This window comes from Peromyscus californicus, unplaced genomic scaffold (genome assembly GCF_007827085.1).
Source record: "Peromyscus californicus insignis strain IS unplaced genomic scaffold, ASM782708v3 Scaffold_24__1_contigs__length_46423439, whole genome shotgun sequence".
In the NCBI taxonomy this organism is placed as follows: domain Eukaryota; kingdom Metazoa; phylum Chordata; class Mammalia; order Rodentia; family Cricetidae; genus Peromyscus; species Peromyscus californicus.
This window is the reverse complement of record NW_026294535.1, coordinates 9621309-9636503: the sequence shown is the minus strand read 5'-3', so window position 1 is coordinate 9636503 and position 15195 is coordinate 9621309. Positions and strand designations below refer to the sequence as shown.

At 43.5% G+C, this 15195-nt stretch overlaps 2 protein-coding genes across 4 annotated transcripts in view; one reads left to right on the top strand and one right to left on the bottom strand.

Moving 5' to 3' along the window:
- Positions 1-6542, bottom strand: part of Ikbip (IKBKB interacting protein) — a 30865-nt gene extending 24323 nt beyond the window's left edge. Inside the window, exon 1 of one of the 2 annotated variants that reach the window (XM_052753109.1) lies at positions 6253-6542. In XM_052753109.1, coding sequence (XP_052609069.1) covers positions 6253-6422 — 170 coding nt within the window. In that variant the 5' untranslated portion in view covers positions 6423-6542. The remainder of the gene's footprint in view (positions 1-6252) is intronic. The other variant, XM_052753111.1, reaches the window with a different exon arrangement.
- Positions 6543-6908: 366 nt separating this feature from the next.
- The window catches only part of Apaf1 (apoptotic peptidase activating factor 1), an 88235-nt gene continuing 79948 nt past the window's right edge, over positions 6909-15195 (top strand). The window contains exons 1-4 of one of the 2 annotated variants that reach the window (XM_052753103.1): positions 6909-7467; positions 9666-9867; positions 9994-10183; positions 11480-11677. In XM_052753103.1, the coding sequence (XP_052609063.1) occupies positions 9730-9867; positions 9994-10183; positions 11480-11677 (526 nt within the window). In that variant the 5' untranslated portion in view covers positions 6909-7467; positions 9666-9729. The remainder of the gene's footprint in view (positions 7468-9665; positions 9868-9993; positions 10184-11479; positions 11678-15195) is intronic. The other variant, XM_052753102.1, reaches the window with a different exon arrangement.

Genomic DNA, 15195 nt, shown 5'->3' with positions numbered 1-15195 from the left:
CACCATTGTCTGACCTCTATGGTTAACTAGTAGCTAGTTCTGCCCTCTGATCTCCAGGCAAGTTTTATTTGTTAGAGCACAAACAAAATATCATGCAACACCAGACACCAATAAAGACAAGTAGCCCAGGTGATCCAGCGTCTCAGAATGCCTCTGTTACAGTTTCCTCAAAATTCTGCATCCAGAACAACTTCAAAGCTGCTAGCTTAGATGGTCCAGCCTCATAGACTACTCCAGCCAGGACTTGAGATAAGCCCCGCACTTTCCCATTACACACAGACTAGACAACCAATGTTACATCTAGTTTTCCCAGGACTTGACCATTATCTCAATTTTCTCAGGGTCCCCTAAAGATGCAGTTGCCCCCAGAAAACAGAAGGTAATTTTAAGAATACAATGTTCACATTCCCAAGAGTTGGGGTGGGTGATTTTTGGTCATTTGGTGGGTTATGAATGTTTGTCATGGTTTAGTGGGGTTGGTTGTAAATTGTTATGGGTCATGGTAAGAGAGGAAACTAAGCAAGGAAGGTTGTATTTAAGGATCTCTTTCTCAAAAAAAAAGGGGGGGAGTATGGAAAGGATAGGATAAAAGGGTATATTATTGAATCTGCTTTAAACTAAAAAGTAACTATTAATTTCCAATATTTTACATTGGTATGGATTTTTATATATTGATACAAATTTAAGGTTATTTTTGTTATACTGTATATATGTTTCTACTCTTGTTTAAGGTAATGTACCTATGCAGCTCATTTGAAAATGTAATGTGGAGCTGGAGAGATGGCTCAGAGGTTAAGAGCACTGCTTGCTCTTCCTAAAGGTCCTGAGTTCAATTCCCAGCAGCCACATGGTGGCTTACAACCATCTGTAATGAGATCTGGTGCCCTCTTCTGGCCTGCAGGGATACATCCAGACAGAACACTGTATACATAATAAATAAATCTTTAAAAAAAAAAAAAAGAAAATGTAATGTATAATCAAGAAACACAGATAAGTAGTTATTTATCTATAATAATCAAACTTGTAGTTATGTTAGCTATATTTTCAAGGTTAAACAGAGATATATTTTAGATAGATAGGTGGTCTTCAAACACTTCAGAGACCTACAGAATATGGCATTCAAGATGTTTCAATAACTTAAGGCTTTTCAGGACAGCGAGATACATCTCCTCCTGGCAGTACCAATTTACTTCAAAAAAGGATGATGGGCATTGAAGAAACTCCTTATGGAATTTGCTTTTGTTGTGGCGGAGTTAGCCACTGGGCAAGAAATTGCCCTTGCCTTGACTACTCACAGTATGCTGTCTAAATTGGACAAACAGGACACAAAACAAAGAGACTGCTAAACTTTGCCAAGACAAAGTAGGACAGTCCTTAAAAATTCCTGCTTCACAGAAAAATCTATCAGATATTCTAGACCTGTAGGCCGAAGATGGATGTCGCAATATTGCAGAGGAACCTTGGGTAACTGTCTAGGGAGCTAGATGTTTTTGTCTTTTCCATAGTTTTGGAAGTTACTTGCTCTACATTTCCTATTACTCAGGTAATATTATATCCTTCTTGGATCTTTGATGGGGTTGAAGACTAGATAGTTATAGTTAGTTTTCCTTGTTAATAAATTCAGAAAAGAAACTTACAAAAGAGGCATAAAGCATATAAGGTTGAAAGACATAACAGCTTAAATTGTTTCTCTAAGAAAATGTTTTGAGGTCTAAAAAGATATTTTTAGGTTGGTAATACAAGTTAGGATAGAAAGTGGTTTAGGCCTAAAATTTTGGACTCACCAGGATGGGATAGATAATAGAGTACTTTCTCCAAATTTGTTAAATACAAATGGACAGGACATTGTGAATGTAATTCTTACTTGATAATTGTTCTTTTTTTTTTTTTTCTTTTTAAAATGTTCTGCCTGCGTGCCAGATCTCATTACAGATGGTTGTGAGCTACCATGTGGTTGCTGGGAATTGAACTCAAGAACTTTGAAGAGCAGCCAGTGCTCTTAACTGCTAAGCCATCTCTCCAGCCCTAGATAATTGTTCTTATTGTATATAGTTATACTATGTTAGAGTTAAAACCCATTTCTTTTTATTTAGACAAAAAGGGGGAAATGTGGAGTATTCATTTACACTGTGAAGATGTGTCTTTGCCAAGGTACCTTCTGATTGGTTTAGTAAAGAGCAAAATTGTCAACAGCTAGACAGGAAGAGGTTTGGTGGGACTTCTGGTGACAGAGAGGACTCTGGGAAGAAGAAGGGAGGAGACACCTGGAGACATGGAGAGGAAATAGGAGGTGCAAGAAAGAAGAGAGCTAATGCTACGTAGTTAACATAAATGGGTTAATTTATGTTATAAGAGCTGGTTAGGAACAAGCCTAAGCTAACAGCCAAGCTTTCATAATTAATAAGAAGTCTCCATGTCATTGTTTGTGAGCTGGCTGCCCAAGAAAAAGTCTGATTACAGCCTTGTTGTAAGAGGTGTGTCACTGGGTGAGCTTTGAGGTTTCAAAGCCCCTTCCATTTCCCCATTAGCCCACACTCTGTCTCTGCTTCTTGCCTGGGGATCAGATTTAAGTACTCCAGTACTGCTCCAGCAGCATGCCTGCTTCCCATCATGCTCCCCTCCATGATAGTCATGGACTAACCCTCTGGAACCATGAGCCCTGAATTAAATGCTTTTATAAGTTGCCTTGGTCATGGTGTTTTGTTGTGGCAATAGAAAAGTAACTAAGACAGAAAATAAATCTAGACTTTAATGGAAAGATGAAAGTAATACACTTTTAGGTTTGTTATGTACTTTGTATTTTTCAAACAAGTTTCAAATCATTAAACGGTTTCTGAAAACATGTCGTCAGTGCAAGGGTGTGGTGGTATTGTGTTCCCCAAAATATTGTGCACCCTAATAACCTTATCTGGAGTCAAAGACAGAACAGCCACTAGATACAAAGGCTAGAAAATGGTGACACTCACACCTTTAATCCTAGCATTCCAGCGGTAGAAATCCCTCTGGATCTCTGTGAGTTCAAGGCCACACTGGAAACGACCAGGCATGGTGACACACGCCTTTAATCCTAGAAAGTGAGCCTTTAATCCCAGGGAGTGGTGGTAGAAAGCAGAAAGGTATATAAGGCATGAGAACCAGAAACTAGAAGCATTTGGCCTGGTTAAGCATTTGGCTGGTTAAGCTTTCAGGCTTCTAGCAGTACAGTTCAGCTGAGAGCCATTTGGATATGAGGACACAGAGGCTTCCAGTCTGAGGAAACAAGACCAGTTGAGAAGTTGGCCAGGTGAGGTTAGCTGTGGCTTGTTCTGGTTCTCTGATTTTCCAGCGTTCACCCCAATACCTGCCTGGGTTTGATTTTATTAATAAGACCTTCTAAGATTCCCTCTACACAAGGGTTTGAGATCTTTGCCCCCTAACTAGCTTAATCATACAAAGTATGGGATGGAAAAGCAGTTTATATTGACACACTTATTTTCTGTTTTAACAACCAGAATAGACTAAGTAGAGTATTTAATAAAGATCTGGTGGGCCAATTTCTAGATCCTGAAGTATGTGTTAGATGCTTATTATCTATGTGTTATGTAAAGAGATCAATGGCTGTTAAAATTCCAGTGTGCCATAAGCAATTTTATGAGATGAGAAATATTTGAGACATGCTTGCAAATACCCTGCTAGGTTCAAGTTTGTCCCCAAATTTACCGTAAAAATTTTGCTAAAAACAGCAACTAGTTTATATAAATAAATAAATGTATGTATTTCAGTCTAGGGGTAAAACACTTTCCAAGAACAAGTAACCATTAACTGTTTTTGTAATAATCATAGGCTCCACCTATTTAAAAGATGTATAAACTTTTTTTTTTGGGTAATGCTGGGGACAGAACCTAAGGCCTCATGCACATTAGGCAAGTGCCTTACCACTGAACTATACTCTAGCTTTATAACTTTGATTTGGCATTTTAAAAAAATCATTTTGCAAAGACAGAGCTCAGCTTATACAAAAATCTAAGCAGTGTTTTGTCTTCCTATTCCCTTATACTAAAATTGCTGAGATTAGGCATGCCTTTTCAAGTTTTATTCTTTTAGTTTCCTTTTGAAGCTTGAGTGTGTGAGTGTGTGTGTGTGTGTGTGTGTGTGTGTGTGTGTGTGTGTAGGTCAGAGGCAGGTGTTGGTTACCTTTCTCAATCGCTCTCCACCTTATTACTATTTTTTATTTATGTGTGGGGTCATAGGTCTTTCATTGAGTATGTGTAGAGGTCAGAGGACAACTTTTATGATAGAATTCTCCTCTTCCACTGTGAGTGTGAGGGATGGAATTCAGGCTCTCCTTTGGCTTTGCAGGACAAATGCCTTTACCAGATAAGCCATCTTGCTGGCCCTACTGAACAATCTTTTGAACTCTAATAGAATTACTGAAAAGCTGAATGTTTTGTGATATAGTTTACTTCATGAATTATGAGGCTTTCTCTAATTAATGGGAACTACATAATAATTAAAAGCAGCTAAAACCACTTTTATTAAGCCCTAGGACAGTGGTTCTCAACTTTTCTAATGCTGCGACCCTTTAATATAGTTCTTTATGTTGTGGTGACCCCCAGCCATAAAATTATTTTCATTGCTACTTCATAACTGTAATTTTGCTACTGTTATGAATCGTAATGTAAATATTGATATATGACCCCAACGGGGTTGAGATACACTACCCTAGAGTGAACCAACTCAGTAATATTCTTTTCCAATCCAAAATGTACCATGCCCCTTTACCTAAAAAAGGTCACACATTTTAAGGCACGAGTAGTTTATTTAAAACAGCAAATCCAACACATTTATTCTTTTTCAGATCAAAATTAATATATTCCACAAATACTAATACCATCATTAAATAAAGTTCCTTTTAAAGAGAACAATGATCCCCACTTCATTTTAACAAGTTTTTATTAACTGAAAAAAAAAAAAACAACAACTCAGTATTCAAGCAGGGTATGGTGGCAAATGCCTGTAACCCAGCACTTGGGAGGTAGAGGCAGGAGGATCAGGGGTTCAATGTCATCTTCAGCTACATAGTTGAGTTCCAGTCCAGCCTAGGCTACCTAAGACCTTGTCTCAAAAAAACCAAACCAACTACTTAACCATACACCTCCCAAACCCCAGGGCTTGGGATGTCACCAGTAAACGAAAATGGAATGCACTAGCATCAAAAATATTCTAGCCTGGAGCCTCTTCTGAATTCTATTAGCTCTCTTACTAAATAATTGTCAATGATGAAAAATGTATTAATGTATCAGTCTTGTTATGCAGATGAAGTAGGTTATTCCTAAGAAACACGGAAGAAAATAAAATCGGTCTTACTTTAGAGATTATTCCATATTACACTAATATATCATCAATATGTGCTTGGTTTAAAAACTATGAATGTGCCGGGCGGTGGTGGTGCACACCTTTAATCCCAGCACTGGGGAGGCAGAGCCAGGCGGATCTCTGTAAATTCGAGGCCAGCCTGGTCTACAGAGCGAGATCCTGGACAGGTACCAAAACTACAGAGAAACCTTGTCTCGAAAAACCAAAAACTATGAATGTTTAGTCTGAACTGAAAAGAAGTATTCTTTACAGTGCTACATACAGTTCAACCTGTAATTTAGGAATAAGATTATATAGTCTCTGGGTTGGAGAGATGGCTCAACTGTTAAGAGCATGCATGTCTTGTGGCTTACAACCATTTGTAACCTCAGCTCCTGGGATCTGACACCCTCTTGTGGGCTCCTTGCGCACCTGTACACAAGTGCATGAACACACAGACACACTCATGTACACAGATAAAAATTAATCTTAAAAAAAGGACTATAGTTTTAATGGAGGCACACTGCTCTAAATAGGAGAAAGCATCAGCATTTGTTGGTCAGCAACAACGAACTTTTATTTTTAGATTCCAGACATTTCCCTTGTACGGTTTTCTTTTATTTTTGCGGGGTGGGGTGTGGGGTGTGGGGTGGGGCAAATTTACCGGCAAAGCTGCAGAGTGGACAGGAAGTAGCGGTTTTTAGCTATGTGCAAACTTGTGACGTGTGTGCATAGTAGGCACTGAAGAAAGTGTGGGTCGAGTCTCGGGGTGACTCGTTCCTAGACTTTAGGGGGCAGCGACAGGAGCATGCTAGCAGAACAGAATTAAATGAACGCGCTCAAGCAAGAGTGGGTTGGCGCGAGGAGCGGGGCGCCCACGCGAGGCTCGACCCACGGCCTGCGGCCTCGAGCACTTACCAGGCCAGGCCCAGGCACGTCGCCAGCGACAGCAAGCTGAGCCCGGTGCGGGGGTCCGCCCAGCCCGCGCCTCCCGGTGCTTCGGGGTTCTTCCTGCCATCGCTCCGCTTCTCGGGCTCGGCGGCAGCCCCCTTGGGCCCCGGCTTCTTCCGGCTCTTCACCTCGGACATGTCTGCAACCCTGAGGATCTCCAAGCCGGGGTCGGCTTCCCCTGGGGTACCGCGGGACGTGGCTGCAGCAAGCCTCCAGGAGCCCCGCCCCGCTCCCAGGCCGGGCCACGCCCACAAGCCAGCCCCGCCCCCCGCCCCGCCCCGCCTCCCGCCTCCGGGTTCCGCTAACCCGTCTGGGAAGGCAAGCTCGCGGGGGGCGCGCCGGCTGCGGGGACGCGACGCGAGGGGCGGGGCCGAGCGTGCCACGTCCCGCCGGGCGCGCCCCCCCGCGCCTCGGCCCCGCCCACGCCGCGCGCATGCGAAGACGCTCCCCGGGGGAGGGGAGGGTCCGGTGGGTGGGGGGGCGGGGCTTGCGGGCACGCGCCCGGCGGGGCGCGCGCGGCGGCCGGCCCTCGGCGAGCGGATCTGCGTGCGCGGGGGCGCGGGGGCGCGGGGGCGCGCGCCGTCCGGACTGGGCGGGCCCGGCGCTGTGTTTGAGCGCTCCGCGGGCCTGAGGCGGGGACCCGGAGGCGGCGAGCGGACCGGACCCCTGGCTTTCTCCGCGCTTCAGAGGGGGTGTGAAGAGGGGAGGGTCGGCTGCGGGAGGCGTGTGCCGTCCGCGACCCGCGACGATCCCATCGGAGACAGTCGCGGCAGCGTGCCGAGCGGCGCCCGCTTCCCGCCCGGGCAGCTCCCGCCGGAGGGTTTGAGAAGCGGCGGCCGGAGTGGCGGTGCTTTTGTGTCCCCGGGTCGAGGTTAGCTCCGGTGAAGGCCAGAGGCAACCCTGTGGGGTCTGCCCGCCGAGGGGACCACCCCCTCGCCGCCGCCGCCGCCGCCGCTCGGAAGTCCCCGGCATCCCCCTGCGCCCCGAGCGGCCGATACCCAGGTGAGGCACCTGAGGTATCAGGACCTGCCCGGGGCGCGGGGTCGCTGCATGCCCGGGCTGCTCTAGGGCGATCGGTGATCAGCTCCTGACCCTCCCGGGGCTGCCCCAAGGCGATCGGTGATCAGCTCCTGACCCTCCCGGGGCTGCTCTTCCCAGCACAACCTCGGTGCAAAGGCTTGGGTAAGTTTCCCTCCCTCCCCTCCCCTCCTCTCCCCGACCCCCTCCAGACAGGCTCTTCGCGAGTTCTGTCGTAGAACCCCGGGACTGAAGGTGAGGGAACGCGGGGATATTGGATAACCATCCTGCTCCTGGATCAGGAAGAGAGATTATCGAAGGAGGAAGTAGACCACTGTTACTGTTTTTCCTGGACAGACAGCCTTCAGTGTGTGTTCTGTGTCTCTGAGACAGTTTGACTTTCTCTCTTGATGTGGCCCTCCAAGGGGTGTGGCCCTGGGAATTTTCCCCTAGCATTTCAGTTTGTTGGGTAAAGTTTGAAAGGAGTGTTTAAAATCTCATATTTGAGTTTTATAAGGCTCGAGGAAATTGGGAATTTAGTTGCCAAAGTGTGTTTTTTGCTTAACTATTAGACATAACCTAATATCCTTTGTCAGAATGAATTTCACAACTGTCAGTGGAGACTAAAAATGTTAACATTGAAAATGGTAGTCTTGTTCCTGATTTTTTTTTTCTTTGATTTCTTCAGTTAATTTCATTCCATTCCTAGGCATTCTGTGAACCTTGAAAAGCACAAACAGATGCTTTTTCTTTTTGCAAGTGCTACATTTGATGACTTTTCAAAAAAAAGTTTTTTTTTTTTAAGTTGAATGATACCCCTCTTCCGAGCTCTCTAAATTACTCCGTGCCTGTCTCTGGTTTTGCATATAGACAGTCACATTGTGATTACCTCTCTTTCTGTTCTACTAGACTGTAAATTCCTTCTGGTTATGAGTTAATCTTCTCTAGTCTCAGGAAGGGCTCAGTATGTCTTGAAAGAGGGCTGAGATTATGCAGCACTAGTGGGAGATTGTTTACCCACCGTGCAAAATAAGGCAGTGGGTTCAACCCCCAGCACCACACACACACACACACACACACACACACACACACACACACAGCATGCACTGAAGGAATGATTAAGTCTATTTAAGACATTCACACTTTAATAACATTGGATGGAGTTCTGTTTATGTGTTTAGAACTTGCAAACATTCAGAACTGGGCTTTATACCCTTAATAATTTTCATTATATTTTAGGGAAGTTGTTAGGAAATAGAAATATCTTTCTGTAAAGAATATTATTCCTTGTTACTATAGTCCGAGAAATGACGTCAGAGGGTATTTCCTGTGGCTCTGTGAGAATGTGCTTACTAATGAAGATCTGCGGTTGATATCTACTTTGAGAACTAAGATCAGCAATGCTACTAATGCTGCTCAGTTGTAGGTTGGATAAAGGAAACAAGTTTTGAAACATTAGGAATTAGGTATGGTAACTTGTACAGGACCTCAAACTTAAGAAAAGGAAGATTTTTTTTATTGTAAAAAATGCCAATGTCTATTGAAAAAAATGACACTATAAAATTACAAAAGAAGAAAATCTCCCAAACACTGATGAACAAACTTTTCAGCATCCTCTTGTACGTTTTTGAGCTGCAACACATTTTGTGTTATTTGAGGTTTTATTTCTCAGAAACATCTTTCCTTGTCAGTATATATGCTGCATAGAGATATGTGCCATGTAATTTTAAATGGCTGTGTAATGTTCCACTTTAAATACGAACCATCAGAGCCAGGCGGATCTCTGTGAGTTCGAGGCCAACCTGGTCTACAGAGGGAGATCCAGGACAGGCAACAAAGCTACACACAGAAACCCTGTCTCAAAAAAAACGAATATGTGTGTGTGTATGTATGTATATATATATGTATATATATATATATATATATATATATATATATATATATATATATATATATATATATATATACAGGCGGATCTCTGTGAGTTCGAGGCCAACCTGGTCTACAGAGGGAGATCCAGGACAGGCAACAAAGCTACACACAGAAACCCTGTCTCAAAAAAAACCAATATGTGTGTGTGTATGTATGTATATATATATATATATATATATATATATAACCATAATTTAAAAATAATAAAAAGCCAGGTGGTGGTGGCACACATCTTTAATAATCCTAGCACTTGAGAAGCAGAGGCAGGTGGATCTCTGAGATCTCTGAGTTTGAGGCCAGCCTGGTCTGCAGAGCTAGTTTCCGGATAACCAAGGCTACAACGGACAAACCTTATCTCCAGCCTCCCCCCACCCCCCATTCTTGTTTTCTTTACATTTCTTGATCACATATCATGTTTCTTGTCATGACAGCTATCTCGACACTTGGCCTGTAGCTCATGCTTGACAGTGAAGAGAGAAAAAGGACTGAGGGACAATGGATGCAAAGGCCCGGAATTGTTTGCTTCAACATAGAGAAGCTCTGGAAAAGGACATCAAGACGTCCTACATCATGGACCACATGATCAGTGACAGCGTTTTAACAATAGTCGAGGAGGAAAAGGTGAAAAGTCAGGTAAAGCCCTCCGAGGATCCTGTGCCTCCTTCAGGTTTCCAGTCCTCTCAGAGTCTGCACTGTTCTCTTAATTTGCGCTGCAGACGTCTTCACTGCTCTGCTCTCACACTGTTGGATTTTTTTCAGACCACTCAATATCAGCGAGCGGCTGCTTTAATTACGACGATACTTAATAAAGACAACGGTGCCTACATTTCATTCTACAATGCTCTGCTCCACGAGGGATACAAAGACCTTGCTGCCCTTCTTCACTGTGGCCTTCCTCTCGTGTCTTCTTCCAGTGGCAAAGACACGGATGGCGGGATTACTTCATTCGGTTTGTACTCCTGATATCTTGTGTCATGGCTGTATTGCTTGCAGGTTTGATTATAGTTAAACTGTTGCAAAGTATATTTCAAGTCATGGAAGGATGCATGTGCAAATTTTTTTTTTTTCCTCTCTATATATTTTTTTCAAGACAGGGTTTCTCTGTGTAGTTTTGGTGCCTGTCCTGGATCTCGCTCTGTAGACCAGGCTGGCCTCGAACTCACAGAGATCCGCCTGGCTCTGCCTCCCGAGTGCTGGGATTAAAGACTTGTGCCACCGCCGCCCGGTGTGCAAAAATATTTTAAGTTCAAATCTAAATATTAATTTGTGTCCATGTTAATACATTTTTTTCTTGTCCAGTGAACTGTTGACTGCCAAGGTAGTAGCATATGTACTCTAAATTTTAGAACTGATAAGAGCATGTGTAGGACCTTAATTATTTTCTTTATTTGTGTGTTTATATTTTATGGGACAGGAAAAGAATTTTTAGAAATTTACATTTTTTTTATTTAAAAACTTTCATCTTATGTGTCTGCGTGTTTTACCTGCATGTATGCCTGGTGTCCTCAGAGGCCAGAAGAGGGCATTGGATTTTCCTAGAACTAGAGTTACAGACAGTTGTGAGCGGCCATGTGGGTCCTGGGAATGGAACCCAGGTCCTCTGGAAGAACAGCCAGTGCTCTTAACCACTGAGCCATCTCTCTAGCCCAGAAGTCTATATTTTTGAAAGGAACTCCATAAACATGGTTCGCTGTACATTCTTTCCAGTCTTAAGAAGTATTTCTTTTTGACACATTGACTTACAGTGTGTGCTATGGTGCACATGTAGAGGTCAGGGGACAACGTGCAGGAGTGGAACTTGTGCAAAGTGCCTTTGCCTGCTGACCCATTCTGTTGCCCTCAGCCCTTCCCTGCTTTGTGGTACTTGGGATCAAACCCACAACCTTGACCTTGCATGTACTAAGCAAACTCAGCCACTGAACTATACCCTTGGTCCTTCCCGTTATTCAACATAGACAGAAGAGGGCAGAGGGTCAGGGAATAATAGTGTGTATAAGGCAGGGATAGATGGAGACTCCCGTTGTGTGTGGTGATCTTGAAGAATATATGCTTACTCTTGCTCTGTGTTATGAGACATCAGAGGGTGCAGTTCATATTCTAGTCATATTTGGATATTTGTTTTGCCGATTTTGAGGCTAAGCATCAGCCTTGCTTATCTGGCCTTTATGGGAGGGTTACTCAAAAGTAGTAACTACTCAAAAAAAACTTCAGGGTTTTGTTCATTCATACTTGTTTTGGATTTCAGTCAGGACTGTGCTGTGTGAAGGTGGAGTACCACAGAGGCCAGTTATTTTTGTTACTAGAAAGAAGCTGGTAAATGCGATTCAGCAGAAGCTCTGGAAATTGAATGGTGATCCAGGGTGGGTCACCATATATGGAATGGCAGGCTGTGGGAAGTCTGTGTTAGCTGCGGAAGCTGTTCGAGATCATTCCCTCTTAGAAGGTAAGTTTGATCAGTTATTGCTGCTTTTAGGCATTCGTGTTACATTGTAATTATATTACTGCTGGTAATAAACTATCACAAATTAACATACATTTCTTATCTTAAGGTTCTTCTTCCTTTTTTTTTTTTTCCTCTTTCTTTTAAACTAGTGTTAGGACTGAATTCCTTTTGGAAGCACTTGGGAAAATTTCTGTCCTTGAATTTTCTACCTCTAAGAGGGAGCCTACATTTCATTACCTCACAGTTCCATCCCCAAAACCAGCATTGCCTAGCATCAGATCTTCCTCTTTTTGCCTGTCTCTCCGATATTGATTTGCTTCTGTCCTCCTTCTCCTTTTCTGTGTGTTTTTGAGGGTGAGTAACAGGTGCTGGGGATCAAACCCAGGGCCCCTCACATGCTAGGCAGACATTCTACCACTAAGTTACATCCTTGTTCCTCTACCTCACATTTTTTTTTTTTTTCCTTATGAGACAGGGTTTCTTTGTGTAGTCCTGGCTGTCCTGGAACTCACAGGGATCCACCTGCCTCTACCTCTCATGTGCTGGGATTAAAGGCGTGCACCACTACAGCCTGGCTGTTCTGTTTGTTTGTTTTTGAGATAAGGTCTTTCTACAGAGCCATGGCTGTCCTGGAACTTACTGTGTAGACTGGGCTAGTCTTGAACAGAAGAGATCCATCTGCCTCTGCCTCCTGAGTGCTGGGGATTAAAGGCATGTGCCACCACCGCCTGGCCACATTGTTTTCTGACTTTCTTGCTCCCCTCTTTATGAGAGCCCTGTGATTTCACTGGGTTTACTGTATAATCCAGAATAATCTCACCCCCAAATCCTTAATTATCAGAACTACTAAGTCCCTTTTACCATGCACAGTAAAACATTTTCTATTTTGTGGACATCTTCAGGGGACCATCATTCTGCCCAAGGGACATATGACCTCAGGAATTGTTTCTGCCTTATCTGTCACAGTGTAGCTTGCTTGTCTCCCAAAGGTGTCAGATGATACACTGTCACTGGGAGGAGCTAGTTCTCTAACATTGTAATGGTTTGGGTTTGAAAGGTTGGCCTTTCAGGGTGGAATGTAATTAACACCTTTTATTCTAGCATGCAATGCTGTAGGGAAAGAGTGTCTTAAACTCATTTCTATCAATGACTCTCCTGGTGAGTGGTTTTTACTTGTATTTGGTAGCCTGTATTAAGTTAAACAGTTAATTCCATTTATTTATTTAAAAAAATAAAAATTGTGTTATTTATTTGTGTGTGCGAAAACATACGTGTGTGTGTGTGTGCCACAGCATGTATTTGGAAGCCTGAGGATACTCTGTGGGAATTGGATCTCTCCATATGGGTTCCCAGGATCAAACCCAAGTCCCCAGGTTTGGCAACAAGCACCTTTACCTTCTGATCTCTCTCACCAGTTCTTCTGTTTCTATAATTATTTCTTTTCATGAATTGTCCTAGTTAGGGTAATATTGCTGTAATGAAACACCATGAGGCCCAGTGAAACCCAAAAGGAACTTGGGGAGGAAAGGATTATTTAGCTTACATTTACTGTTCATCACTGAAGGAAGTCAGGACAGTAACTCACATAGGGCAGGAACCTGGAGGCAGGAGCTGATGCAGAGGCCATGGAAGGGTGCAGCTTACTGGCTTGCTCATCGTGGCTTGCTCAGCCTGCTTTCTTATAGAACCTAGGAGCATCAGCCCAGGGATGGCACCACCCACCATGGGCTGGGCCCTCTCCCTCCCATCAATCACTAATGAAGAATAATTAAGAAAATGCCCTACAGGCTTACCTACAGCCTCATCTTGGGGAGGGAGGTTCCTTAATTGAGGTTCCCTCCTCTCGGCTGACTTTATTTATTTATTTGTTTGCATTGGTGCATCTGTGTAAGGGTGTTGGATCCCCTGGAACTGGAATTACAGACAGTTGTGAGCTGCCATGTGGGTTCCGGGCATTGAACCTGGGTCCTCTGAAAGAGCATCCAGCACTCTTATCTGCTGAGCCATCTCTCCAGCCCCAGTGGAGTCTTTTTAAGAGTGGCTTTATAGCTCCATGTATCATCTGGTGACTGATTTTCTTTCCTTGGATATTTGTGCATATAGTAAATATCTGAGCACCTACTGTGTAATTGACAGTTTTGGGTATGGGAGATCAAAAAAAGAAGGCTGTGCGTTTGAGGGATTCATTCATAGTCTAGTAGGGGAACAGACATATTATTGAATTGTATATTATATATTATAAATTAAATTATATAAATTACCGTATATGTGAAAAATTGAATGGTAGAAGAAAGTACAGAATATGTGAAGGCTGTTCTTGGTTGTCACCTTGACTACATCTGGAATTAACTAAAACCCAAGCAGCTGGGTACACCTGTGAGGGATTTTTTTCTTAATCAAATCATTTCAAGTGGGAAGAACCACTTTTATTCAGGATTTTTGAGATGGGAAGATACACCTTTAATCCAGATCTTTTGAGGTGGAGAGATCCACTTTTAATCTGGGCCACGGCTTCTGCTGGCAGCCTATATAAAGGTCGTGGAAGAAGGAAGCCTTAGCTCTTTGCTTGCTTGCCTTTACTGTCACTGGCAAGTCCATTCCTTCCCTGGCATTAGAGCCTACTTCTTTGAGATCCTGGTGTATACTGAACATCTGGCCTTGTGGACTGAACAGCTACTGGATTCTTGGCCTTTCTGTTGGTAGACAGCCATTGTTAGGCTAGCTGGACCACAGCCTGTAAGAAGCCATTCTACTAAATCCTGCCTGCCTATCTCTCTCTCTCTCTCTCTCTCTCTCTCTCTCTCTCTCTCTCTCTCTCTCTCTCTATCTATCTATCTAGATTCATTCTATAAGTTTTGTTCTTCTAAAGAGCCCTTACTAATACAGGGTACAAAGTTAGAAGGAAGGAACGCTCTCTTCCTAGAGGAAGGGGATGGATAGTGGGTTTCCTGAATGAGATGGCATTTAGTTGAATTTTAGAGAAAGAGTAAAAGTTAGCTAAGGCAGACCAGGGCTGGAAGAGTAGGGAAGTAGAAAGGGCGGCGAGTGGAGAGGTCAGAGACACACTGGGCAGAAGAGGGTTTCCAATTTTTTTTTAAGATTTATTTATTTATTATGTGTACAGTATTCTGCCTACATGTATGCTTGCAGGCCAGAAGAAGGCACCAGATCTCATTATGGATGGTTGTGAGCCACCATGTGGTTGCTGGGAATTGAACTCAGGACCTCTGGAAGAACAGCCAGTGCTCTTAACTGCTGAGCCACCTCTCCAGCCCCCGAGGGTTTCCAATTTGCTTGGCAGGGTTCTCATGATATTCATCAGGAATAAATGTAACACTACCCCAGTGTTTACTTCCTCCGTTCTTTTATAATTCCTAAAAATACTTATTTTTTTGTGTGTACATCTGTGTGTGTGTGTGTGTGTGTGTGTGTGTGTGTGTGTGTGTGTGTGTACATGCTATAGCACTTGTGTGGAGGACAGCGGACAGTGAATGAGAGTTGGTTCTCTCGTTCCATCA